Source organism: Electrona antarctica (assembly GCF_951216825.1).
Source record: "Electrona antarctica genome assembly, chromosome: 24".
Taxonomy (NCBI): domain Eukaryota; kingdom Metazoa; phylum Chordata; class Actinopteri; order Myctophiformes; family Myctophidae; genus Electrona; species Electrona antarctica.
This window is the reverse complement of record NC_136803.1, coordinates 29340043-29367389: the sequence shown is the minus strand read 5'-3', so window position 1 is coordinate 29367389 and position 27347 is coordinate 29340043. Positions and strand designations below refer to the sequence as shown.

General features: G+C 44.2%; 1 protein-coding gene across 1 annotated transcript in view; it reads right to left on the bottom strand.

Moving 5' to 3' along the window:
• Nucleotides 1–27347, bottom strand: part of LOC306917612 (gamma-aminobutyric acid receptor subunit gamma-3-like) — a 222808-nt gene that overhangs the window by 26480 nt on the left and 168981 nt on the right. The window contains exons 8-9 of the mRNA XM_079495910.1: nucleotides 7400–7552; nucleotides 5495–5577 (exon numbers count right to left, since the gene is read on the bottom strand). Coding sequence (XP_079352036.1) covers nucleotides 5495–5577; nucleotides 7400–7552 — 236 coding nt within the window. The remainder of the gene's footprint in view (nucleotides 1–5494; nucleotides 5578–7399; nucleotides 7553–27347) is intronic.

Sequence of the window (27347 nt, the reverse complement as noted above, 5' to 3'; positions counted from 1 at the left end):
CCGCGTCCGAAACGGTTGAGAAATGACAGAGTTACCGTGTGGGGGTCCCTCTACTGTACCCTTCACTGTACTATACTGTACTGTCACTGTACTGTACTGTACTGGCACACCCGAAATCACCATATATACTGTTAATATGTGCGTGTGTGTTTGTGTGTGTGTTAGGTTGCGCACAGGTGGTGAAAAACAACCATGCTGTTTTCGTGCTCAGACGCACCCACCCAGCCAGCCAGCCACCCACCCAACCACACACATAGTCACTTAACCCTTAGAAGATGAAAGACGCCAATTGGCGTCTTCATCAGAATTCCGTAAATGATCAATGACGCCAATTGGCGTCTTCACAGTTTTTGATGAATCTAAACATATTAATATGCTCCGAAGCGCTGTTTAAATTCCTGAGCTTATATTCCAACTACATTACCCAGAAAACCCGTGTCATGTGACACACGTGTACGTGTTGCCATTGGAAGCTGGTCCCAACCCCTGTAAACAGTGGGGGCAGAGGGAGTCTTCATTGTTTTGCCTGTTTTGCCGTCTCGCCCGAGCGATTTTCTAGCAGAAAAAGTTGAAAGCAGTACTATTTATTTGAGCGAGTTTTGTGGTAGTAGTATTGATCCATACGCGTCCCAGTCGCCTTCTCCAGGCGGAGTAGCCCTGGTCCAGTGCTTACAGCGAGACTCGCTGCTCCCTCCCTCCTTTTTTCATTGTCTCCCCATCGTCGTCCGATGAGCTATACCGGGAAACCATTGAAGAAGACGATCAACCCGGAATGTTTTGAGGTAATCTTATTGTAGAAAATGCCCTTCTATAGTGATCAGAAATCATAAGATGATCGCTACAAATAGATGCTTGGATAATTACTACTACTAGTCAGATCATGACGCCAGAATGACTCACCACGATGGCCCCCAGGCATTAGCCAGCACCAAAGGTGCTGGCTAATGGTGTTGGTCGGTGCATTGGTGCTGGCTAATGGCTGGAGGGAGGGTTGGTGTCGATCGGTTGGTTTGTGCAGTACAAATGTATCGTAGCAGGCATGCACGCATGGCAGTACAAGTATTTTATATTGTAGCGTGCCTTATAGGCGATCTGATCTTTAGAGTAATGTTCGCTCCTTTTATTTACTGTCTACAAAGACGGAGAACAAACATGCATCGTTTACTGAAGCAACGCGTGGTTCGTTATGATGACCTTGCTACAAGGATCGGAGGGGGGACGGGGAGTGAAGCTAACAGTAGCGTATTATATAAGATCTGTATGACGTTTCATTGACGTCTGAGCTTGCACGATAATTGCATTCATTGTATATTGTATACAATCATGATTGTACATTGTTTAGTGTGTCTCCGTGTGATGATGATGATGACGATGATGTCAGATAGCCTACGTCCCCCGTCCCCCCCCAACTGGCTATTGGCCGGGCTGACTACAGCTAAATGTTTATTTTTATATATTTAGAACTGGCATCAGATGAGGAGGAGGAGGAGGATGATGATGATGATGAAGACGAAGAGTCAAGACTGCGATGGATTTCTCCGACACTGAACCGGATGCATTCATTCATTTCAGTTGTTGTTTTTTTTTAATTTAGCCTACACACACACACACACCGTCAAGAACAACTGGAATGCAGTGGTTTGGGGACACTGGGGAGTTTGGGGACAACTGTTTTGTATGTAGGCCTATTTATTTTCTGTAATATTTATTATAATTGTATTATGTTAGTAGTCATAAAAAATAAAAGACAAGCTTTTACAATGAGTTAGACCTGTCATGGCTATTTTGTTCACTATTCTGAGGTTTATGGTTTGACTAAGCGAGTTTCAACTGTGATTTACTCTGTAACGGTAGATGGTAAGAACCCAATTTTTTTGTTATAATACAGTATACATTCAAGTCTATATTTTGATACATATCATGGGCACAAAGTCATATCAAAACAATGTCCTTGGATGTGTTTTTTTATCAAAACTGTTTCTTCACAACAGGTTTTTGAGATACATGCATGAATAGACACGGTACTGGTAAGACTATGTAAACATGGTATATATCAAAATGTGCGTTAGAATGTCTAATTTTACCCCAAAAAAGAATTGAGTTTATATGATGTTCCATTTCAGAGCTAGGGGGACTTTTAGCTGGATAGGTCAGATTGATCATGACTGACCATGCTATTTATAGATGGCAAAATATCTACAGTGGTACATGTGAGAAACTTTTTATTTTATTTTAATTGAACTAGACAACTCACCCTTTAAAATGAGATATTGCATGGCTATGTACGCCCAGCAGAAAAAAAGTTATTTAGAAAATAAAACTTCAACCGGGCATAACTTTTTTTGTTGTCCTAGAAACACTACCCAGTGTAAATGCAGGCTCTTTTAAAAGGCTTTCAACACAAAAACTAAACATTTTATCAACTCAGTTCATTTTTTTCCTGGAAGCAGACAAGCCAAGCTTTCTCTGAAGGTCTTTCGTTGTCACACATTCACAACAGAGAATTTTCAATAAATCATTCAAAAACGCCATTCTGCCATAGAGAAGTCTAAAAACTATATAGAAATCCATGAAACTCTCAAAGAGTTAAGGAAGTGGTTGCACCACTTAAAAACAGCTAAAATAGCAGATCGACAAGATTGAAAGCTTTGCGGATGTGTGCTGCTTTTGATGTTTTTATGTGTGGAGCTGTATGATTATGTAAGTAAGTAAAAAGTACAAAAATAAATTAAGTACAAAATAAATTAAAAAAACACAAAAAGCTAGAATGAGAGGTTTCTGCCCGACAGCAACTGTCTTTATGAATCCGTGGCCCCTCGGTTTGGCATTCTGCTCCTCCAAAACTATATAATTATGTCCCGAGGCCACAGTGACCCTGATGCCCCTCAACTGTCTCTATCCTGTTGCTTAATTGAGTTTTAAAACACCATGCATGGTCTTTAACTCCCCCAGACTACCCACTTCAGAGTTCAGACCAGTCCAGTGTGTCTGATTAGTCCATATGCTTAGCATATGTACGAACCTTTGACCAATACATTATTCTGTGAAATAAATAGCTTTTTAAGCCTATTTATTTATTTATTTAATTGGTAGTTATAATATATTGTGTCTGGGTAGCTCAGTCGGTAGAGCTTTCGCCTTTGGGCCACAAGTTCTTTGGTTCGTTCCCGGGCACCGCCAACTCGGCGTATGATAGGGCATTAAGCAACTAGTCGACTAGTAAATCCACTAGTCGACCTTGTTGGTACTAGTTGACAAAAAAAATCACACCCGTGTGAACTGAGTGGTGCAAGGTCTTATATAGCCTGATCAGCTGTGGTCTGACGTAATGTCAGTGACCATAGTAACCATGCTCATTATTTTGGGCCCCACGTACAGGTACACACAAACACGGATACAAACAAAGCTGGTTGTTGGAGTGGTTTGCACCACTCAAAAATATACTGCTCAGCAGTCTGCCATCACCCAGGCGGATGCGTGCAACTAAAGGGCGCCCTAAAGGGCGAGGTCGCTTCTCGCCCTCAGAGCGAGGCCGCTTCTCGCCCTCGGGGGGTCTTACCGGTATGAATAAAATATGCCTCCCTAAAGGTAGGTTAAGTGATTTTATTTTTTGTTAAGAGGTTAGTGTTAGTGTTTTATAGTGTTTATTCAGTCTCCCCCTAGTATTCCCAGCTCTTTAATGAACAGAAAATAAATGTTCAGGTTGTCAATTTTATAGTGTACCAGTTCTCATTCTCATCGAGGACGAATTATATAGAATGCATGTTAACACCGAAGAGCACCGAAGAGCACGTAGACATAGGATAGTCCTTTTGCACTTATGATACATTCATGTAATAATGAATTGCATTTTTATAGCCATATGTTTGTAAGTGGGCCTGGGCCATGGCTCAGTGGTCCAGGCACCTTGGCTGGTAATCCAGTCTGGCAGTGTGCCGCGGGTTCGACTCCTGATCCCGACGGCCTTTACTGCATGTCACCCCCCCCCCCCCCCCCATCTCTCTCCCCATTTCCTGTCAGCCTACTTTCTATCCCTCCATAAAAAATATGAAAATAAAGGCGAAAGCCACAACATAAAAAAAAATATATGTGTTTGTAAGTGTCAGGGTTGCAACTTGCCCTGAAGTTTTAAGAAACTTAATTTATGTGTAGAGCAACCGAGTCAGAAAATTACATCATTACTGCTGTGACTATAACCCTGTATACAGTTTGTATAGATTATCTTCCAAATTGTGGAAGCACTGGCGGATTTGTATTTTACTCTTCTGTGATATGCATCTCCCTGGGTCTGAAATAAAGCATTGATTGATTGAATAACATAATGTGTAGTGTATTGTAGATTGTAGTGTCAATATTCATTTCATTCATTCATTCACTTTATTTTGTCACTGCAGTTCATGGTCGAGCAGAAACCTCTAGCCTGGGTTCCAACCTGATTCGCTGCGTTCCGTGGATTTGTGTTGTCCCATACTAACATTATGTGGATGTACTCAAGAAAGATGCAGGAGTGCAAAGCACCAACGAGCAAAGCAAAGCAAAGTTCTTTGTTTACCCAGGGTAAGTGGACTAAGCTCGAGATGCTTGTTTACAGCCACGCCCTGCTCATAGAACATTTCATGGTTGGGGTTCAATGCCTTGCTCAAGGGCACTTCAGCGGTGGTAATTTTAACGTGCCGGTCCGGGGATTCGAACTGGCGACCTTCCGGTATCAAGACCGCTCCGCAAACCGTTCGGCCACCGATGGCCGAGCTGGCCGGATGTAATGTATGGAGAACCGGGATGACTGGAAGCGATGATGGAAGGCTCGTCTGAGGACGACCTAGAGACTTCACTACTCCGTTTGGAAAGGGTCCCATCTCCAAAGTATAGGCGGGACATGTAAAAAGGGTGAAATGGTCCCGTGCATGGCTTCTGATTGGTCTGTGGTGCGGGTTGGGGGAAATAATAATCACTAGTTTGGTGTCGTATCAATGCGCACTGCGCAGCTACTGCTGTCGTGCTGCAACGTCCGCCTTACCGTTCACTAAACTCACCCCACACAGCCGTCATTTTTTTCCCCCAACAGTAGTAAGAAGCATGGATAGAGTGGCGCTGGCTGATGATGACGCATCAGCAACAACGTGGCTACGTAACAGGTGACCTTATGAAATGCTGGCCAGACTTGAGTAGCGAGTGACAATACAAATCCATGGAGCGCCACGAATCAGGCTGGAACCCAGGCTAAGAAACCTCCATATTTTAAATGTGTTTTTTTAGTAAATGAATGCCCTACTTTATCATACAAGAGTGTCGCACACAAGTAGCCGATCTACAAGCTCACAACGCGAGGCGTTGTCCAAGCTTGTCAAGACGCCTATCGCAGTGCTTCAAGCTTGTTGAATCTGCTGATTTTGATGCTTTTGTGTGACGGTTTCTGCCAAACAGACAACATTGACTCTGTACACACTAGTACAGTCCACCGCACAGTTTAGAAGTGAACTTTTCACAGACTTACCTCCAAGCAAGCAGCGTTCGAACGGGGAACGCTCAGAAGCGCGTGCACAAGCATATGATCCGGCAGGACGCCACATGAACTGACTGCAGGCAGGCATGCAGTGAGGATGAAAAAACAAAACAATACAACAACAACAACAACAACAAACAAACAACTGATGCTCAAATAAGAAAAGGGTGCAGCACTATCATCACACACGACAGGACAACTTTGAACATGAATGTCAAATGGGATGCATGGAGAATAAACAATTAAATAAAATAAACTTGACACATACATGCATAATAGAATATTCCCAACGTATGGGCCGTGAGGATAATTGCAAGTGCCCCCCCCCCCCAAAAGAAAAACATAATACTGTATGGCAAAACAGTACGATTTTAATGATAATATAACATTAATATTTAAAAAAAAGTGAAACATTTAAAAATGTATTTTCAAGCCGGAACAAGTGGTCAGATGAATATGGTTTGTAACCCCTGTCAAGATCTTCAAATATAGGCCCTGATCCTGAAAAGGTCAGTGACCTCTGAAGTATAACATGCATGCCCAAGTGTGCAAACAAGCATGCTTTGATTTTAGCATTTCCAGCATGCAAGCACACAGAAAAACGCCATCTTACACATTGTCTGTCCCCCCCCCCCTTTCTTCTAATGTCTCCCCCCCCCCCTCTCTCTCTCTCTCGTTGGTGAACCAATAGGGAGCCTCCGTCCGTTTCCAGCGGTATAGATTGACCCACCCCTCTATGCTTTATGCTTGTTACATTCCCTTATATGTCTAGGGGTTATTAAAGGATGCAACAAGGCTGGCAAGTGAACTGTTGTTTATTCACAGTGCTTCGATAAGGTTTTATACAATAGACAGAAGGTATGCAATAGTACAACAGTATGGATATATATAATAGAGGAACACATATATATATATATATCGCTAACCTTCTATCTAGACAACCTGTACGGACTAATAACGATAGTTTCTGGGTTTCCAACCAACTTAAAGATAGGGGCTGAGCCCTCTCGAGCTAAGTCGAGTTACAAGGTTTGAATTACGTATTATTTAAATTATATACAATGCAACAAAAAGGCTGTATGGGGCAACTCAGGGAAACAAACAAAAAGGACTATACCTATTCTGAACACCAAATGAACCCTCTATCTAAGCCTAACAAACAAAAGGAAAAGAAGGGTTACAAATGATCAACCTACATAAACTCTCTACACTACCTACTGCCTAACAAAAGGATGACTGTTACAAAAACCAAGCTCCCATACTCCTGTAAATTATAACTTATCATTCAACTCAAGGTAAGTATATTTACTTGTAACATCCACCAGCGATATAGGTCAGACAGACAAACCCTGGTGTATGATTATACACGGTGTAGCTTCACAGCTCCCAGGACAGAGTGCTCTCAATATCACGGACTGAGTCACACTGCCTTATTAAAGTAGCGTAAACAACAACAAATTCACTCAGCCAGCACTTTTCCAGAGCCCCCAATTGTTATATGCTTTCAGGCTATAGACGTGTTTCTCCGCCTTTTTCAGGCCGCAAACCCCCCCCCAAATTAAATAAACATAATGTTTATTGAGAATCACTGCTGTGCAGGTCATACAGTAAATGGTAAATAGTGCATTTTATATAGCGCCTTTATCCAAGGCGCTTTACATAGATTGTGCATTACATTCACCCATTCACACACACATTCATACACTGATGGCGGTGTAAACCACGCAAGGCACCGCAAACCAGCACATCGGGAGCAATTAGGGGATTCAGAGTCTTGCTCAAGGACACTTCGACACTTAACTCTGGGGGAGCCTACGGGTTCGAACTGGCGACCTTGCGGTTACCATCCGGCCGCTCTACCCCTGAGCCACCGGCCGCCCCCGCTACGGTACATACCTAGGGCGGTCCTGGCGGGCGTGGCGTCGCTCTTGATCCAGAAGGAGACCCAGGAGAGCACCACGGTGAGGATGCAGGGGATGTAGGTCTGGATGGTGAAGTAGCCCATCCGCCTGCTCAGGTCAAAGTACACCGTCATCAGTATGTAGTCACCTGCGGGGAGAGGGAGAGAGAGAGAGAGAGAGAGAGAGAGAGAGAGCGAGAGGTTTATGTCTGCATAATATCGTCTCTGTCGGGTGGAGGTACCTCATATCAACACTGTTATTGCTGATCTACAGTGGTGCTCAATATTTCATGTCAAGGACCCTCATCTGAAAATAATGTTGTTTCAGGAACCCCTCAGAAGCAAAGATTTGAGTTAAAAACGTTCGCTCTGAAAGAATATGCATTCAAAGATTTGTGCCACATTTTCAAGATTTTTCAAAATTTGCAGACCTACAAGCTCGTCGCGCGGCACTCAGTGGCGCGCTACGAGCTTGTAGATCTGCTATTTTTGCAATAGCTAAAGTGTAACATAATGCTTAAAACACCAAAAGGGGTTCCCGCCCTGAATGGGTTAACACAAAAAAAAAACACAAAAAGTTAAAATATGGAGATTCTGACCCGAGAGCAACAAAATAGTGATGTTCTTTTCGAGAGGATGGAGGCACGGAAAGTGATAAAGAAGAAGGTCGTCCTCTCTGGCTTGGTTCACGCAGTACGGAGTGGACTATGAGATGAGGGCGAGATAGGGACGGAGTGAGAGAGAGAGAGTTGAAGCTTCATATCAATAGATTAGGGAGACAGGGACATGGAGGGGAATAAAGCAGCAATCCGGAACTTATTGCGGGCGTAGGTCTCAGATTTGATATGAAAACCGCCAAAATGTCCGTCCGTCCGTCCGTCCGTCCGTCCGTCACACCTTGTTTTCTGAGGTCGGGTAGCATATCTACTGGTTGACACACTGCCCAAAGCTCATGAGAACATAAGATACCAGGCCAAGTAACAGAAAAAAAAGAAAAGAAGAAGCGCTACGTGAGTCCTTTATATGTAGAGAGAACTGTAGGGTTTCATATAGCAAAGCACAAGAGTTCTTAAAAAGTTCTATACCTTGAGTCAATGTCACTGTGGAAGGAGATATAAGGTGGCGAACTTAAAAGAGGGTCCAAGGCAGCTCTGTCCAGTAGAAGTAGAAAAATCCTTTATTTCATTAATTAGTTAAATATTAAAAACAAGGGTTAAAAACACGACCAACGCGTTTCGGCCTGTATGGGGCTATGGGCCTTCATCAGGGTCAACTGATGGTCAACCAGGCCAAGTAAGCTTTCCATCTCGGGAAGAGTGGATAGGTGGGAAATTTGGCCTCTACTGCAGTGGATGGGCCCCACCAAAAAGTTACGGATTCTATCTTTAAAGCTTGATAGAAAGAGGCAAGGAGGGAAACGGAGGGGAATGGAGTGATATAATGTAGAGGGATGAAAGCGCTTAAGGGTCACTCTCCTACTCTGAGGTCAAATGAGACTGTGATCAGCACATGGAGATAAGAACAGTCTGAGGGAGAGAGATATAATATAAGTGACAGAGACAGGAATATAGGAGGCAGAGGCCGATGAGAAAAGTGTGACACTTTGATAGGAGCCACGAAGCCATTTCACATACAGATGTGCCATTCCAACTCTTAAAGATGATAAGAGCGCTACAATTCTTGTATTTTTCCAGTTTTTCATGTGTCTATGAGGTGACAGTACTTCAGTAGACACCCTGGAGTTGTTTTTTATGTGCAATGGTGTATTCACTTTGTATTTAGGGTTTCTTCCTGGAGGCTGAACCCTTGACAGTCAAACGTGCCAATGAAAAAAACAGTAATATAGTGACATCACATTATCAGCCCCTTCCCTAACCCCTCCCCCTTTATCATACAACTACAGCTGTGGGTGCGGCTTAAGTTCATGTGGATCACCACCCATCACCACCCACCAGGCAAACCAGGCATACTTAATGAACTGGTGGCCCACATAAAAACGTAATTTTAACAAATACTGTACACTGTTTTTGAAAAAAATCGCTGAAGGTTTTCTGAAAATGCATGTTTTCCTGCTGGTTTTATTCACTGATTAATTCTACTGCTTTGCTGCTGAAAATAAGTGTCCATGCAGCAGCAGAGGAACGCCATCCATTCAGGGAATCTGCAGACTGCCGAGCCGTTTGTAATGTAACGCACGCTGGACTCGCATCCTGTTTGGGCGGCCATCTTAGATGCTAAATAAATGCCGTCAATGCTAGCAAGCTGAAATGAAGCCATCCTTTCTCTAGAAAGCGCCAATGTTCCCATCTAGACCACCGGTAATAATCAGCAAAGACCTCCGAACATCGCACGTTTCATCCAAACCATGGAGAGCTCCGTAGATTTCGAGTTATTCAGCTTTTTAGTCAGCCTGTATAAAGGGAGGTGAACGGCAGCGCGGTTGCGCAATCAGGTCTAGGATCGCTAAAGAAGGAAAGGCCAAGCCAAAAAAAAAAAAAGAAATCAGCGATCCGGTTTGATATCAATAATAAAGCTTATCAGACGGAACGTTACGCCAGAAGCAGTTGCCACGGTTGGATTCCAACTGGCGGAACCTTCCGTCAGAAGCAGTAAATGTGTTAACGCGGGTGTCCCTATTTTCTCATAGCAGACCTACAAGCTCATAGCGCACCACTCGGTGGCGCGCTACGAGCTTGTAGGTCTGCTATGAGATTCAGTGATGTGAGAGTGCGAACTATAGGCAACTATAGGCAACTCAGGACTTGTGAAACGCCACCCTCCACTGCAGATGTGTATACAGCATCTGGAATGGCTCCCACAGTGTCAGTTTGCTTCGCTGCCAGTTTCCGGGTGCCTGGCACAGTGCCCAGCTATAGCCTCCATCCTCTTCTCTCTGACCTTGTCCGTGACCCGCCATGGGATTCAGAGTTGCTGAAGTCATCCGTCATCAAGTGCCAGTCGGACCATTCTGATGCCAGCCCAGGGACTTTTTTCCATGTCTCTGCTGTGCCATATACAGCAGAAAATGGACTCAAATGTAGCCATGGACTCCTGTCAGATGGTTCCCCAATCCCCATGCAAGGCATTTCAGACCTAGTGCTCTCTGGACCTTCAGATCATGTTCCGCTGAATCGGACGCCAAGATGTTTGAAGTCCTCGACTACCTCGAGTTGGCAGTGGCAATGGTTTGTTTCCCTTGTGTTAAATGCCATTGCTTTTGTGATCTTCCAGCAATCTGTTTCAGCTGTCAGTACTAGTTTTCGTCCTTTCTCTGCTGTGCCCTCTCAGCGCACGGCCCATGCCCCACAATGTGGCCTGCAGGGTACCACCAAATAGATTTAGCAAAATGTACTGGTATGCCAAAAGATATTCAGTCCCTAAGGGAGTGTATGCATTCGTTTTGACCATTGACCGGGTCCATTGTGGTGGCCAATAAATGGAATCCCTCTTGATTCTCGCGGCACAAAAAGTATTTAATTACATCATTAATACGCAGTAGGGAGAAACAGATGGATGTAGAGGGCGAGGCAGGCATGTGTGAGAGAGAGAGAGAGAGAGAGAGAGAGAGAGAGAGAGAGAGAGAGAGAGAGAGAGAGAGAGAGAGAGATAGATTATGTTAAAGCTCTATATTAAAACCACAGCTTTCCAAATCAGCTCATTTAGTTACAGAAAATCTATCCAAATCACTCCACAATCAATCAACTACACACTACAAAGATACAGAATATAAATATGTTTTTTGTTTTTCCTAGAAGCAAAGAACCAGCTCTCCCTCTGCCTTCCTTTTTTTTTTAAATGTTTTTTTGTGGCTTTCGCCTTTATTTATTTATGGAGAGACAGACAGTAGGCTGACAGGAAATGGGGGAGAGATGGGGGGAAGACATGCAGTAAAGGCCCTCGGCACACTGCCAGACTGGATTACCAGCCAAGGTGCCTGGACCACTGAGCCATGGCCCAGGCTCTCTCTCCCTCTTCCTGTGGTAGGCACGACAACCCCCCCAACAGCCCAAATGTAATCAAAATCTTCCAGATTGTTTGTGAGCTTACAGTAAGCATGCTCAACTCTCAGCCTGGCAGCCCTGTTGGAACCCGCACTGGATCTGTAGACCCATGCAGCCCTTTGTCTTGCTTCTCCTTGTAATCCAAATTGCAAGTTTAGCCATTCCAGCAGTGGCGTTTCCAGGAATTACATTTTGGGCAGGCAAGAATTATATTTTGGACAGGCAAGATGTGTTAATTGTCGTCTCCCCGCGCACAATCGTAGCACTAAAGGTTTTCAAAGAGATACACCTGCCAGACGAGTAGTATACAAAGGCTGAAAGGCTTGCATCTCAACCGCCCACACTCAAACAATGGTGGAGAGAATTGTTATCATACAGCACATCAGAAAAAATTATGTACAACGTTAAAGGGAAACCAATGGAATTTGACAGAATATGGGGGAACATTATTAATAATATAAGAAATATTGAGGGGAGACTACCATAACAAACTGACTATGATGAACTTGTAGATTGATGAACTGATAAACTCACTGAGAAAATAATAAAATAGGATCCTCTTGGCAGAGGGTGTCGATCTCCTCACTGAAGTCTATCGAAGTCTATCCTGAAGCTGTCTTTCTCTTTATTCTTAATCTCCTTTGGCTGGTGTGTATATTTATATATGTACTCGTTATTTGTTGTTGTTGCAGTAATTATTGTTGCTATTATCCAATACCTTTCATGTGAGGAAACAGTATGAAGTGTACAGAGACGTGACAGAGAAAGAGGACAATGATGTATTTGTATTTATGCTGGGGGGGGAAGGTGTGGGGAAATGAAATGTTTTGTTCTTTAAAATGTTAAAAACCAAATAAAAATATATTTAAAAAATAAATAAAAATTAAAGGCTTGCATTTACATTCCAATGGGTGATTGAGGGTCGCGCTCTACCGCGACGGCCAATCAGCTGTCCACTAATAGTTTGCATGTCTTGTTTTTGTCATCTTTTTTTTTGAGTGGTGTAAACCACTCCTACAACTGGCTTTGTTAGTCTGTCTGTGCAAAAAAAATGAGCATGGTTGATGCTGATTGGTTGATGCGGATTTCATTACGTCAGACATTACGTCAGACCACAGCTGATCAGGCTATATAATACCTTACACCACTCAGTTCACACGGTGTGATTTTTTCTCATTGTATGGATTTTGGCCAGGCCAGAAATGGATTTGGACAGGCGGACGCCTGCCCTCGCCTTATTGTAGATACGCCTCTGCATTCCAGACATGGAGTTGAGCATTGTATGTACAATCTTTTTTGTTGCAGAGTACTTGGGACCATACATGAATTTCTCAAACCTCCCCCCTAATCCTGAGAACCACAAGTTTAGCAAATCAAAAATACCCGTTAGTCTTGTACACTTCTAGTGAACAAAATGTGCAAGCGTTTCTGATTGTGAACAGATAGGACAACCCTCCCCTATACTTGGATCCAGGTGTCTATTAGTGGCCCCATGCATGCACAATCCTCCACTGGAGGTCAGCCGCTCGCTTCATTACCATTTCACATTGTTTCTAACGGGGAAATATGCTAATGGTTATTTTTAATGGGTTTTTTTTCTTTCCTGCGAGGAGAAAGTGTGTGTGTGTGTGTGTGTGTGTGTGTGTGTGTGTGTGTGTGTGTGTGTAAACAAAAACATCCTCTGGCTCGGGTCACTCGGGTATGGAACAATGCACAGCCCGTAAATTGAGGCAGAGAGAGAGAGAGAGAGTTAAAGCTTATCATCAATAGATGGAGTTATAAAGCTGCAATCTGGAATTTCCCTGAAATTGCCTGACCCCTCAACGTTTGACACTTTTGTGTGACACTGTAGTATGATCAAGTAGTGCTTTAATTTACGGAAAAAAAGAAATACAGAACGTTTAAACATGGAGATAAAATATTATGGAGGCAAAAAATAAACACGTAATTTTAAAACGATAAAACCCTACAAAGCCTGAAGGCGTATTTTGCAGTGTGTGTTTGTGGTTTATAGGGTGGCTACGGGTGATACATTTTCTCTCCCCGAGTTGCAATTATTGATTCTTAGTCATCATGGCATTTGACCAAGGCGCAGTTGAGTGAAAGATTGAACGCTGTCTCAAGGGAGCCCGCTAATGCAATATTTAATTATTTTTTTCTTATCAAAGGTACTCGCAGCGCTGCAGGATGCGAGGGAGTACACAGGGGTTAAGAGAAAAAAAAGGTTGATTTGCAGACACTGGCTGGTGCAACAGTTGGCCCCACATAATGACATCCCTGAGGAGGCAGTTAGGTAATAGGCTAGCATCATCTAAAAGGTATTGATGTTAAAGAACGGCTTGAATCGAAGGAAATATTTGCATTAATGGGGCAATTTGAATTGGAAAACATCACATTTGAATATTACCTCGATAGACAAACTGACATTTTAAGACAAGGTTGTTAAGTACCGTACTTGAGTTAATGTACTCACTTTCCACCAGGGACAAAGAATCCCAGATGAGTTTAATTGGGCTCTATTACTCCTATCCAGTTATTATAAATACTCTGGCAACCTTCCCAGAGGCTTATGAATAAAGTCTTGGCTGGTCCAGAGGTATAGTAGTAAATAATATCTGCATGACGTTGATGGTTCAAGGTTCAAGGTTGTTCCCTTCACGAGAAATGTGTTTTGGAGACAGTCACAGCTGCATACAAATGAACACATCCACAGAAAGAAGATCAAAGGAAAACACCATGAAGCACACCGACATAAAAAAACGGAGATATTGCACACTTTCCCTTGATAAAGTGCACAACTAGTCAATAAAGTGCATCTAGTCAGTTGTGGTTGCTGCCAATTGGCAATCTCTGATTAAGCATTTTGATTAACAGAGGAACAACAAAGTGCTTAAATATATTAAAGTCACACTGTGGAGTCCTATATATCTCCTGCCAGAAGGCAGCAGCTCGTACTCTCGGGTCAATACATGTATGCAAAGGGTCAGATACAATATTCCTAGCTTCTCTATTATTACCGTTTGTTCAAACATGGGCTGGGGAGTGATGATGTTCCAACAAGCTTCACTTGATGAGTTTTCCAAGGCGACCTGGTTGTTATTGCTCCTGCTTTGACGTATAGCAAATGTTGGTTCTCTTGCTTTTTAGTTTATTAGCAAATTTCCTTGCTTAGTTTTTATAATAATAATAACAATAATGAATTGCATTTTTATAGCGCTTTTCCAAGTGCTCAAAGCGCTTTACAATGGTTCATTCATTCATACATTGGGAGGTGAAGCGGCGAACAGTCGACGCCAGCGTCCTCACTTCCCACATTCACACACCAATGGTGGCAAGCTCACACCGACCGACTCATTGGAGGCAATGTAGGGTTCAGTGTCTTGCCCAAGGACACTTTGACATGTGGACAGGAGGAGCCGGGATTCGAACCGCCGACCCAGGGATCATTGGATGACCTGCTCTACCTCCTGAGCCACAGCCGCCCTTTATATATTAGCCTTTATTGGTCGTGTTATTAGACGCTCCCACTCTCCCTCTGAGCTTCTCCGGTAGTGGGTGTACTGTGTTTATGAATGTTACATGTCTGTCCTGTTATTGTCTTGTATTTATCGTTACTGGCACAGCTGTGTCACTTACTGTATTTCACCCTCTTCTCTTGGCCAGTTCACACTCGTAAAAGAGACTTCAGTCTCAATGTGGTTTTTACTGGTTAAATAAAATACAAAATAGACAACATAGTAGTCGCGCACGCACGCACGCACGCACGCACGCACGCACGCACGCACGCACGCACGCACGCACGCACGCACGCACGCACGCACGCACGCACACCCTCTCTCCTCCTGTTCTGGCAGCTCCATTGTGCGGTGAACTTTGATGCTTGTCAGGGGAGGTGTTCCGTTATACAACAGGAGGCTCTTATTATTTGGTGCCCCCAGGCATTCAGAGGGATTATGTTCCCTGAGGTATGGCTCCGCTGTGGTCATTTATACTGAACAGTGACCACCATTAACCTTCTTTATAACAGCACCAACCAGAAGGATGATGAGTGTGTCCCCCCCTTTTTTCCTGTAAAAGCCAATATGTCCTAGAAATCAAACACATAAAAGGAAGCTTAACGTGCTTGCTGATGCGCCAAGTCGTGTCCCAGTGTGAAAATGACATTGCTGTTCTGTCTCAAACTTCCCTTTCTCTTTAACCCATTCAGGCCTGACGTCGAAATTTTAAAAAAAAAGTTTTCTAAATCATGACAATTTTCGGAAAGATTTGAGGCACATTTTAACGATTTTTCAAAAATAGCAGATCTACAAGTTCATAGCGCGCCACTCGGTGGCGCGCTATGAGCTTGTAGATCTGCTATTTTTCAATAGCTAAATTATAACAATGTTTAAAACACCAAAACGGGTTCCCGCCCCAAAATGGGTTAATGGTTAATGTGGTTAAACGCTAACGTGACATGAATGCGTTCCAGGTCTCAATGGATTAACCGTTTCCGTACATAGAACGTCGCCACACGTCCTATAGGGTCCCAATCGATGCGTACATCCGACGTCCTCACACGTCTTAGCGCATCCTCAATGATACGGGGCGAGATAAGAATATTCTGAATTTTTTTTGTCAGTTCGCCTTTCGGCTACCGTATGCTACACTCTAGGCAATAAGCCTATCTCACAGAATCTCCCCGCCCCCTTAATACGCCCCCTTTCGGGGGTAGTGGTGATAGCGTGACGTCACTCCATAGACGCTACATGTTAACAGAGGTAATTTAAGAAGTCTACAACTTTTGTTTTCTCAAGGTAAGGTTTGTCTGTTCGAGCTGATTTACCATCTTGTTTGCTTCATAATAATATTGGTCACATTTTTACATTAGAAAATGTACTTAGATTCTCCAGAGAAAAAAACGTGTAAATGCTAATGTTAAATGACACCACTATTTACCGGAAGTGGGCGTGGAAAGTGGGCTGTGAGATAGGCCTATTGTTAGCTTACCATTGACTTGGCCGTAAGCGCGTCGGAAAGAATGACTCGTCTCTCCTAATCCAGGGCGCTCTCCGTGGTGTTGAACGGATCGATATACTGGCGCTTCATTTCTGCTCCTCATCCGTCTCTCCCGCAAAATAAGAACGCTTTTTGGATCATATATCGTATAAATTAAAACGATCGCAATGTAAGCTAGCTATGTAAAGTCAACTTTTTTTAGTGGATTGTTTCCGGGTCATGGGTTTCCGAGTAAAAGCGGCCATGTCTTTCCGGCACCCCAGAGCTCCTATTTTGAAGGACTTCCGGCACTGATTGTGTTAATAGACGTGTCTCCCAATACTCCCAAAACACTGAACCACAGTACTAACAAAGAGACAGCGGTAAACAGCTCTGTTGTCTAAAACAAAACAAAAAAACAAATAAGTACTTCCTACCAGAGGCGTATCTACAATAAGGCAAGGACAGGTGTCCGTCTGTCCAAATCCATTTCTGGCCAGGCCAAAATCCATACAATGAGAAAAAAGAGAGGACAAAAACAAGACCTGAGAACTATTGGTGGACAGCTGATTGGCTGTTGCGGTAGAGCGCGACCCTCAATAACCCATTGGAATGTAAATGCATGCCTTTCAGCCTTTGTATCCTACTCGTCTGGCAGGTATATCTCTTTGAAAACCTTTAGTGCTACGATTGTGCGCTGGGAGACGACAATTAACACCTTGGGCCCTATTATGCGTGTCTTAAGTACCAGGTCTTATGACTTAACTTAAGACCTGGAGGCGTGGTCAATGCTGTTTGGCCACTCAGAATAGCCAAATGGCATTGATCACGCCTCCAGGTCTTAAGTTAAGTAATAAGACCTGGTACTTAAGACATGCATAATAGGGCCCCTTGCCTCCAACTGTGTTGGTCTTTATCTCAACGAGACGAAAACTGAATACGTAAACATATGCAAATCCAACAATAACCACATTATTAATAACACTTAACAACACTCCTCTGAAACAGGTTGATGCAGGGGCGGACCTACTGGGGGGGATGGGGGGGTGGTCTCCCCCCGGCCCGGACCTCCTGGGGGCCCGGGCTGTCAGATGATTGATGGACGGTTTTTTACACAGTCACTCACGACAGATAAAACCAGCAGGCCCCCGCGAATCCTGCATCCTCCCGCAATTAACCAGATACAGAGTTTATAGCTATATCCTATAATAGCCTACACAAAATATCATGTCTGATGAGAATGTACTGCGCTGGACAGCCTGGACTGTACAAGCACCGTGGAGTCTGTCTCACACTCTCCAACAGACATCCTCAGCCACGCTCCAAAAGTGGCAGCACCTGTCACTCATTAGTAGGATAATCACTCTGTGAGGAGTGCATATGTGTGGAGTTCCTTTTCTCCACAACGGACTTTTTCGGCTTCTAAACCCCTTGTTGCTTTTCCCTGTGAGCGTCACTCAGCAATAAGGTGAAACAGAACACAAAGATGAGTAGCCTATTTATTTTTTAACACGCAGCACCTCTCTCTCTCTCTCTCTGTTTGTCTGTCTCTCTGTCTCTCTCTCTAGCATGTGTGCGCACTGCTGCACAATGTCTGTGACTGTGAGACTGTGACACAGACGCGGTCAATAATATATAGCATAAATAATAGGCCAAATATAACACTTTCCCTCTATCTGTGACTGTGATCACACACAAGTTGCTCGATCTCAGCAACCATTTGCGTAAATGTCTAACATTTGAGGTGAGCAGAAGTATAGAGAGAAATGGCGAGGAGGATGGGATTCCACAGAGGGAGGGAGAGAGGGAGGAATGGCAGGATGGGGATGGGAGAGAAATGCACGAGGACGCAATAAATCGAAGAAAGGCAAAACGAAAGAGCGAGATGCAGACCTCGCTGTCCGCATGCAGCACATATACTACAGTAGAACAGAGGTCAGTCTCCACTGAAGGGTCACAGAGCTGTCAATTAGGGCTCAATTCTCAACCCGTGGGTCGCGACCCCTCGGGGGGTCGCCAAATTAGTTTGGGGGGTCCCCAAAGTTTTTTTTTCACGATTTTTCAAAAATAGCAGACCTACAAGCTCGTAGCGCGCCACTCGGTGGCGCGCTATGAGCTTGTAGATCTGCTATTTTTCAATAGCTAAATTACAACATAATGCTTAAAACACCAAAAGGGGTTCCCGCCCAAAATGGGTTAAGGTTATTGTAGCAGTCAATTTATATTGGGGGTCGGGAGGGGGCGGGGCGGGGGTCCCGAGACATTGCCAAAGCATTTCCGGGGGTCCCCGGCCAAAAACGTTGAGAACCCCTGAATTAGGGAACGAGCAAAAGGAAACGTTATGTAGACCAGAGGTTCCCAACCACCGGTACGCGGACCGGTGCCGGTCTGCGGGACATGTGCCACTGGTACGCGAGGAGGGAATCCCCAATTTTTCCCGTCGTATAAAAAAAATCCATTTGAAAACAAGAGGACAGACACTAGACCTGAGAACTATAGTGGCAGTGGATTTGCCGTTGCACGTATAGAGCACGAGTCTGCACGACCCTTAATCACCCATTAGAATGCAAATGCATGCCTTTCAGGCATTCTTTCTATGTATCCTCCTTGTCACTTTGGAAACGCTTCTGATTGTGCAGGAGGGGGGGGGGGGGGGGGGGGGGTGACGACACATCTTCACAAGGACTTTCCAAAAGTAGACTCTGTCCGTTCGAATGAAAATACCAAGGATTCGTCAGCGGATTTATAAACGGCTTCGAGTCCGTATTACTTCAGTGTTGCGTAGCATAATAGTGACATCACTGTCCGATCCTTGGTATCTATCTTTACCGTTCATGTGTGCTGAGCGAGCAGCAGCAGCAGCAACAACAGCTGCAGCCTATATTATCACGGTCGCTTGCGCTAATGAAACAAAACACTACACGCGGTGACGGTACAGGATTATTATTTCATGTCAAAACATTCAAGTATCAGAAGATGATGTAGGTAAAGTATCCAGGTAAAGTAATGTGTGCGTCACTGCAGCGGGTAGCCTATTTAAGGGCCAGTCAACTGTCTTCCGTGAGAACGTTACACCCTCCCGCTCCTGAGCCCATGGGTGGTTTGGTTCCAGGCTTAAAATAATGTATCTGCATATTTTTTCGGAAATCTCTCTGGGGAAAACTTAATGTTTTGTTTTTCCTATCTGTGGCACTGGCAGACTTCATGTTTGTTTCCTCTCAGAAAAAACAAACAAACAAACAAACAAACGGCGAGCTCCCGTCTCCCTCCCACACTTGTGCGGTCGGTCGGTCAGACGGCGTCCTGAATAAAACATCGCCTGGAGAACAAAACAACGAGCCCTTGCTGCCTGTCAGTGTTGATTTCGTCGACTAAAACTAAGAAGAAAAATGTTCGTCGACTACCTTTTTCCACTGATGAAAACTAAATGGAAACTAAATGAAGACTAAGCTATGATGATTAAAACTAAGACTAAATATACTGACAATTTCGTCAACAAATAAAAACTAGACTAAAATGTTAGGAAGGGACTAGTGAACTAGAGATCCAGTATAAGTTATTTTACACTCGGTTGCATGCTGAAAATATAAATCTACAAGCTCACAACACGTCGCAGCGCAACGTGTTGTGGGCTATTTTCAGCAAGTGAGGTGACTAAAACTAAATGAAAACTATTCAAGAGACTATGACAATGGCGGAACTACTTTGGGCCGGGCCGGGGGGAAGACCGCACGACCCCCCCCCCCCCCCCCAAAAAAAAATGTATACATTTACGCAAACAGTTGCTGAGATTGAGCAGGCGTGGAGAGTGGAGTTATGTGTGTGAGGAGCTGATCACAGTCACAGATAGAGGGAAAGTGTTATATTTGGCCTATTATTTATGCTATATATTATTGACCGCGTCTGTCTCACAGGCTCACAGACATTGCACAGCAGTGCGCACACACGAGAGAGAGAGAGAGAGAGAGAGAGAGAGAGAGAGAGGTGCTGCGTGTTAAAAAATAAATAGGCTACTCATCTTTGTGTTCTGTTTCACCTTATTGCTGAGTGAAGCACACAGGGAAAAGCAACAAGGGGTTTAGAAGCGAAAAAGTCCGTTGTGGAGAAAAGGAACTCCACACATATGCACTCCTCACAGAGTGATTAGCCTACTAATGAGTGACAGGTGCTGCCACTTTTGGAGCGTGGCTGAGGATGTCTGTTGGAGAGTGTGAGACAGACTCCACGGTGCTTGTACAGTCCAGGCTGTACAGCGCAGTACATTCTCATCAGACATGATATTTTGCTAAAGTGTAGGCTATTATAGGCTATAGCTATACGCTCTGTATCTGGTTAATTGCGGGAGGATGCGGGATTCGCGGGGGCCCGCTGGTTTTATCTGTCGTGAGTGACTGTGTAAAAAAATCGTCCATCGATCATCTGACAGCCCGGGCCCCCAGGAGGTCCGGGCCGGGGGGAGACCACCCCCCCCTTCCCCCCCGGTAGGTCCGCCCCTGGACTATGACTAAAACTAAAATAAAAATCTGCTGCCAAAAACAACACTGCTGGTACAAAAAAAAGCCCTTGCTGTCATGCCTGCATGTGTGGAAGGTGTGTGTCCTCACTTGACACATCACTTTCACGTGCGCAGCGTGCGCTGCTGTCACTGGGGGTGACACTGGCACCGCACAACACGATGCCAACGGGGGGCTTATAAATGAAGGTACATGAGAAGTATAGGACCTTGGTTTGTCGCTGTGCGGCAGAAATCGTCTCATCTTTTTTACAGTTTTATTTTTTTCATAAGCGAAATTGCCCCATTTTATCATAGTATATTAGTCCTTACCCGTTCGAATATGCACACTATATTATGTACAGTGTGGGGTAATGTGATTTAACCCATTCCGGGCGGGAACCCCTTTTGGTGTATATTAACTAAGCATTATGTTATACTTTAGCTATTGAAAAATAGCAGATCTACAAGCTCATAGCGCGCCACCGAGTGGCGTGCTACGAGCTTGTAGGTCTGCTATTTTTGAAAAATCGTGAAAATGCGGCACACATCTTTGAATATATATTCTTTCAGGAGACTTTTTTTTATTTCGACGTCAGGTCCTAATGGGTTAATAGATCATATTATTCATGTATGTCTTTTGAGGTTTAATTAGTCTGCTCTCAGAGGCTCTTGCCCGTCGGGCGAGTATAGTACAGGAACGGTGGGGAAGTTGCAAAGTGTGGTTGCCAAGATCGCACAGACACCTTCGGAAATACAGGCCCCTCCCACTGATTTTGATGGCCAATTACAATGTCAAGTCACCCCTGTGATCGTGTCTAAGTAATTAGTGTATTTATCCCCCCCAAAAAAGCGTGTTTTTGCAACAAACGTTTAAAAGAAATTGCATTTGCAGCGCCCCCATATGGATGAAAATGGAATTGCGTTTGGCTCTCTGTTGATGAAACCACCCTGGACATGCGATTACAATTTGAGGTGGATTGGAGATTCCGTTCGGGATTTGTGGCATTTTTGAGCCCCTCCATAAATATATTATGCAGGTTTAATGATTGTCTTGTCTAGACAAAAATTAACATGCCATTAACACTTTAATTGCCCGGAACTATTTAATCCATTACATTCATGCGCCCAGTCGATTTATAAACACGGACGCCTTTTCCGGACGGACCGGCCGGAAGTTCATGATGTTGTGTAGCAGCTAACAATAGCCACAGCACTTTAGAGTCGATCGACAACAACGGGAGACAAGAATAAATCTAACGAGACTAGCGACTGGACCGCGGAGCGCCGTCTAACACAGGATATTTTTTCAGAAAAAGACGGGATGATTTAGATCGCGATTTATGAACATTTTAAGATTTTTGTTTTCATCAGCTAAACAGAGGAGGGAGTTTTTTGATGACGTCTCACTCTTGCGCGTCACCGAGGAGAGCCCAGCAGGCGCGCCTGGGCTATAAAGCCAGGCGATCCGTTCTCGTATCAATAAACTTCGTCTTTAGGACAATACTTCGTCCTGAGCGTCGGGCGTTACTAATAGAAAGGACAAAGAACTTCGTCCTGGGGGATGGGAGTGTTAACAATGAACAGAGTTTAACAGAGTTTAACGTCACTGAGCAAATCGGGCATATGATGTTATGTTATGATATCGCGATGATGTAAGATGATATAAGGGTTGGCAAAGCTACCCTCACTTCACACAGGTGGGATTTTTTGTAAAAATAGGCCCCTCCCACTAACTTGGAAGCCGATTAGAGCCGAACGATATGGACTATGAAAATTCCGCCTGTGGTGTTTTAATCGGATAGGTCCAGAGATCGTGTGTAGCGATTTTCGTGAGATTTGGACAAAAACTGCAGGTGGAAGAGCAACGTGTGTTTTTAAGATGTATCCGTTATCCGTTATGGCATCACCACATGGTTTGGTAACCTGTCCGTCAAACTCAAATCCCAACTTCAAAACCTAGTCAAGAGGGCTGGGAAAATCATAGGCATGCAAGCCCCCATGTTCTCGTCAAGAGATATTTGAGAGTACAGTGAGGAAGCAGGGCCTCAAAATCACCCGAGACCCGAACCACATCCTCCATAAGGAATATGAGTTGATGCCGTCTGGCAGACGGTACAGATCACCATTCTGCAAGCTAAACAGATATAAATTATCTTTTGTTCCACTGTCAAGTGTCAATCAAAGCACTCAATAACAGATAACTAACTACTGGGAGAGTGCAATACTGCAATACTTGAACCTTGATATATTTGCACAGTGTGGGTAGGATAATTATTTTTTGTACTATGAACTGTAATTTGTACTATGAACTGTGTATGTATGTATGTATGTATGTATGTATGTATGTATGTATGTATGTAGTAATGTATAACGCTGTCTCTTGGTGCCCGAGGCAAATTTCTCCTCGGAGACAATAAAGGCTATTGAATTGAATTGAATTGAATTAAGAAAATTCAAAATGGCGTATGTATGTATCCTGACGCAAATGGGCGTTCCGGGGGTCTCCCATGGCACAAAACATTATCAGATGGAAGGGGGGGGGGGGTTGGGAACTATTCCTTGACATTTCAAAAGGTTGAGACACTGCAGTATCGAGGCTGTGTCTCACCGTTCAAATCAATGGACACGGCCTGTCACAGTGTGTTCCAGCAGCGCATCAAGCTCTGTGTTAGCTCTCAGACACAGCAGGTAACCAAGGAGACCACGCTGCTGGCTGTACTATAAGCCCCCCGGCCAACCCAGAAGAATCATTGAAGCTAGATAAGGACATGCTGGCCGATCGTATACTATACACTGACACCACGGCGCGTAAACAGCGCCTCAAACTGTGACTCCGCCCACAAACGGGGGAAGTTGTGATTTTCGCTCGTTCACTGCAATGCAATTTGTGGCATTTTCAAAACAATATTGAGCAGAGTAGCGATTATCAAACGTATTTGCAATGCCATACGTTGAAAGATCTGTTGCCCGTGGACAAGGCACACTACCTCCGCAAGTTAGATAGCATCGGCATAGATGTTTGTCCGTATGTGATTAAGGATTGGACCAAGTTGCATTGCCATAGAAAATTCCGGGGTAAATTCTTACCCCGGATGTGACGTTTTTGGGCGTTCCTGTCTAGCGTGGTGTCAGTGTATAGGCACTGCAGCTCGAGCCAAAACCTGACTCCGCCAGATGGTGGCGGTATTGAGTTCCTCCCTCCTGCTTCCATCTGGTCTCTCTCGGGGGAAAGAGACGATATGCGGCTGCTAGAGGCGGGATCAACGCGAGAGAGACTCGAGCCATGGGCCTAAAACATGAACGCGCAATATCGCACTCGACAGCGGCGGTGCTCATTCATGACTCGCACACGCACGCACGAATCGCGGCGCTCGTTCATGCTTTCGGCCCCCGGCACGTTCATGAATGCAATTATGTTATATAGACTTTATCATTTTTATCCCACGATTTTGTAACCCATTTTTCACCCCTGTGTCAATTATCTAATGTGATCCTGGGCTCTACACACCCTCCGCCAACCTGGGGAGAGCAACGGACTTTAACTCATGCTTCCTTCATGCCTGAGTGTCCAAGTTGCTCCTTTTCACCTGACAGGGGGAAGTTTCCCTGGTTGGACGTAGCGTGTGGAAGGAACACGTTATTCCAACCAGTTCCTTTCCCCTCCATCAGGCGCCCCGGCTGGCCAGGGGGAGGCAGTTTAGAGACCAGGATTACTGCATGTTTTTTGTGAGGGTACCTACCCTAGGAGACACGGGGAGAACATGCAAACTCCACACAGAAAGGTTATATAGACTTTTTAGGCCGAAAATGGGTGCGCTGGGTGAGCAACTCCATGTGCAGTGGATGGGAGGGGAATTCCGGTGCTGCCTATCTCAGTGGTTCCCACACTTTTTGGTGTCAAGGACCCCCAAATCAACATTTATTAGGCCACGGACCCCCCCATTTGAAAACATATGCCATGTGACCCCGATAAGGGAGGGTTTTTACGGCTCTAGCAGTGATTCCGAAACATGTTAATTTCATGGACACCCAGTTTAACACATATATTATGCTACAGCCCCCTGATTTAATGGCATTTCTATCTCTGGGACCCTCAATTTATATTGTAAAATCAATGTTAATTTAACTCTGAGAGTGTACAAATGGAACCAAATGGACCCTGGCGGACCCTCTCTGAGTTACAGACCCATAAGGGTCTATTTGGTTGCAAATTATCATTTAGCTGGGTCCCCCCTGGAACTCCCTCAAGTACCCCTGGGGGTCCCCGGACCACACTTTTGGAACCACTGGCCTATATAACTCCATGGCTGCACTGTACTGTAACTGTACAGTACGTGTTCCACTGCTGCAGAATTATTTTGGAAATGCTATGTTTTGAAAAATCTCGACATTTTTTTTAAAACATGTAAAGCATTATTCATATCATGTCTGGATTTTCGGTGGTGATGTGACCACCGAACTACAACATGACGTCACGAGCCGCGGTGAAGAGCAAACCACCGCCACCGCCCCAGCCCTTCTCTCTGTTTTTACTCACCACCACTCAACGTTATTTCACCTCACCACCGTAGCGGTGGTCACCTCACCACCGAAAATCCAGACTATGAATGAGCCTTAAGTCGCTCTCCGGCATAACACACAATGTTTGCGAACCACTGCTCTACAATAACCTGAAATAAATCATATAGAATGCCAATAATAAATCTTAAAAAACAAAAAGCCAAGAAGGCGGATGGGTGCTTCTGGGACAGGACTATATGATACAAAAGGCCAGAGGCACTGCAATGCCTTCACAATAGCAGCGTGTGATGAATAACCTATTTTAGGCGGGAACCCCTTTTGGTGTTTTAAGCATTATGTTATAATTTAGCTAATGGAAAATAGCAGATCTACAAGCTCATAGCGTGCCGCGCAATGAGCTTGTATAGGTTTGCTATTTTTGAAAAATGGTGAAAATGTGGCGCAAATCTTTGAATATATATTCTTTCAGAGCGAACGTTTTTAACTCACATCTTTGCTTCTGGGGGGGGGGGGGGGGGGGTCCTGGAATAACATATTTTCAGATGGGGGTCGGTGGCCAAATACAGATAATTCTGGGGCTCCTTGACATGAAATAGTTTGAGAACCACTGACATAGAAACATAGGGGTTTTCAGAAAACTGTCATGATTTAGAAGGCATTTATAGAATCGTCCTTATAGGTCTAAACGGGATATGCACGGTAGGGGGAAAGAGGCTCGGCTGAACCTGCTGTGAATTGAAACGTCAGGGATTCTTTGGCAACAGAGTCATGGGGGAACGACGAAAGTTTCGGGAGCGTTTCTTTGGGCCGAATTCCAGCACTTTGATGGGGAACCAAAGGTACCAAATTTAGAAACGATGAGCTGGGGCTCATGGGCAGATTCCCCCCACAGCAGCAGCGCAGCAGTGGCGCGGGGAATGTCCGCAATGTCCTCATTAAAAACGCACCAATACCTGTTCTGTTTTTTTTGTTATGGAATATGAGCGGGGGCGGGGCGGGGGGGTTGTAGGGAGAGATTGAGAGAGTGTGAATGTGAGGTTTTTTTTTCTTCCCAAAGATGTAAATTAATTAAAAGGTATTTTTAGCCGACCTAATCATCATGCATGCGAGAATGCGGCACCAGCGAGTGAAGCGGGTGAGAGGGAAAAAAAAGCCAAAATAAATGGGAAAATGTCTAATTTCCTCTAACAGCACGAGGCCTCAGATGCATGTACGTTTTGCCGTTGTTCCTGTTCGGAGGGCACAGTGCAAGCCTGTGGAGAGTTATCAATCACAGCGTCACCAAGGTGCAGTGTTGTTTTTGGCAGCAAATGTCTATTTTAGTTTTAGTCATAGTCTCTTGAATAGTTTTCACTTCGTTTTAGTCACATGGAATGTTTTAGTGTTGGTTTAGTTTTAGTCGACTAAATGTCATGAGATTTTAGTCGACTAAATCTACAGGTGATTTAGCCGACTAAAATGTATTTTGGCGGGCCATGATGCCGTCTTAATGACTGTTTTTACACTTGCTGAAAATAGCCGATCTACAAGTAGATCTGTAGATCTGATATTTTCAGCATGCAACCAAGTGTAAAATGACTTATACTGGATCTCTGGTCCACTAGTCCCTTCCTAACATTTTAGTCTAGTTTTTATTTGTCAACAAATTTGACTTTCGTCAACAAATTAGTTTTCATTTAGTTTCCATTTAGTTTTCATCAGTGGAAAAAGGTAGTCGACGAACATTTTTCGTCTTAGTTTTAGTCGACGAAATCGACACTGCCAAGGTGTAACTATAGAGTGCTATAACTTACTGTACAATACACGTTTTTATTCTGTACAGCACAGAGCAGACCAGTGGCGTATCCAGGAATTACGTTTTGGGCAGACAAGATGTGTTAATTGTCTAAACTAAAGGTTTTCAAAGAGATATACCTGCCAGACGAGTATAGGATACAAAGGCTGAAAGGC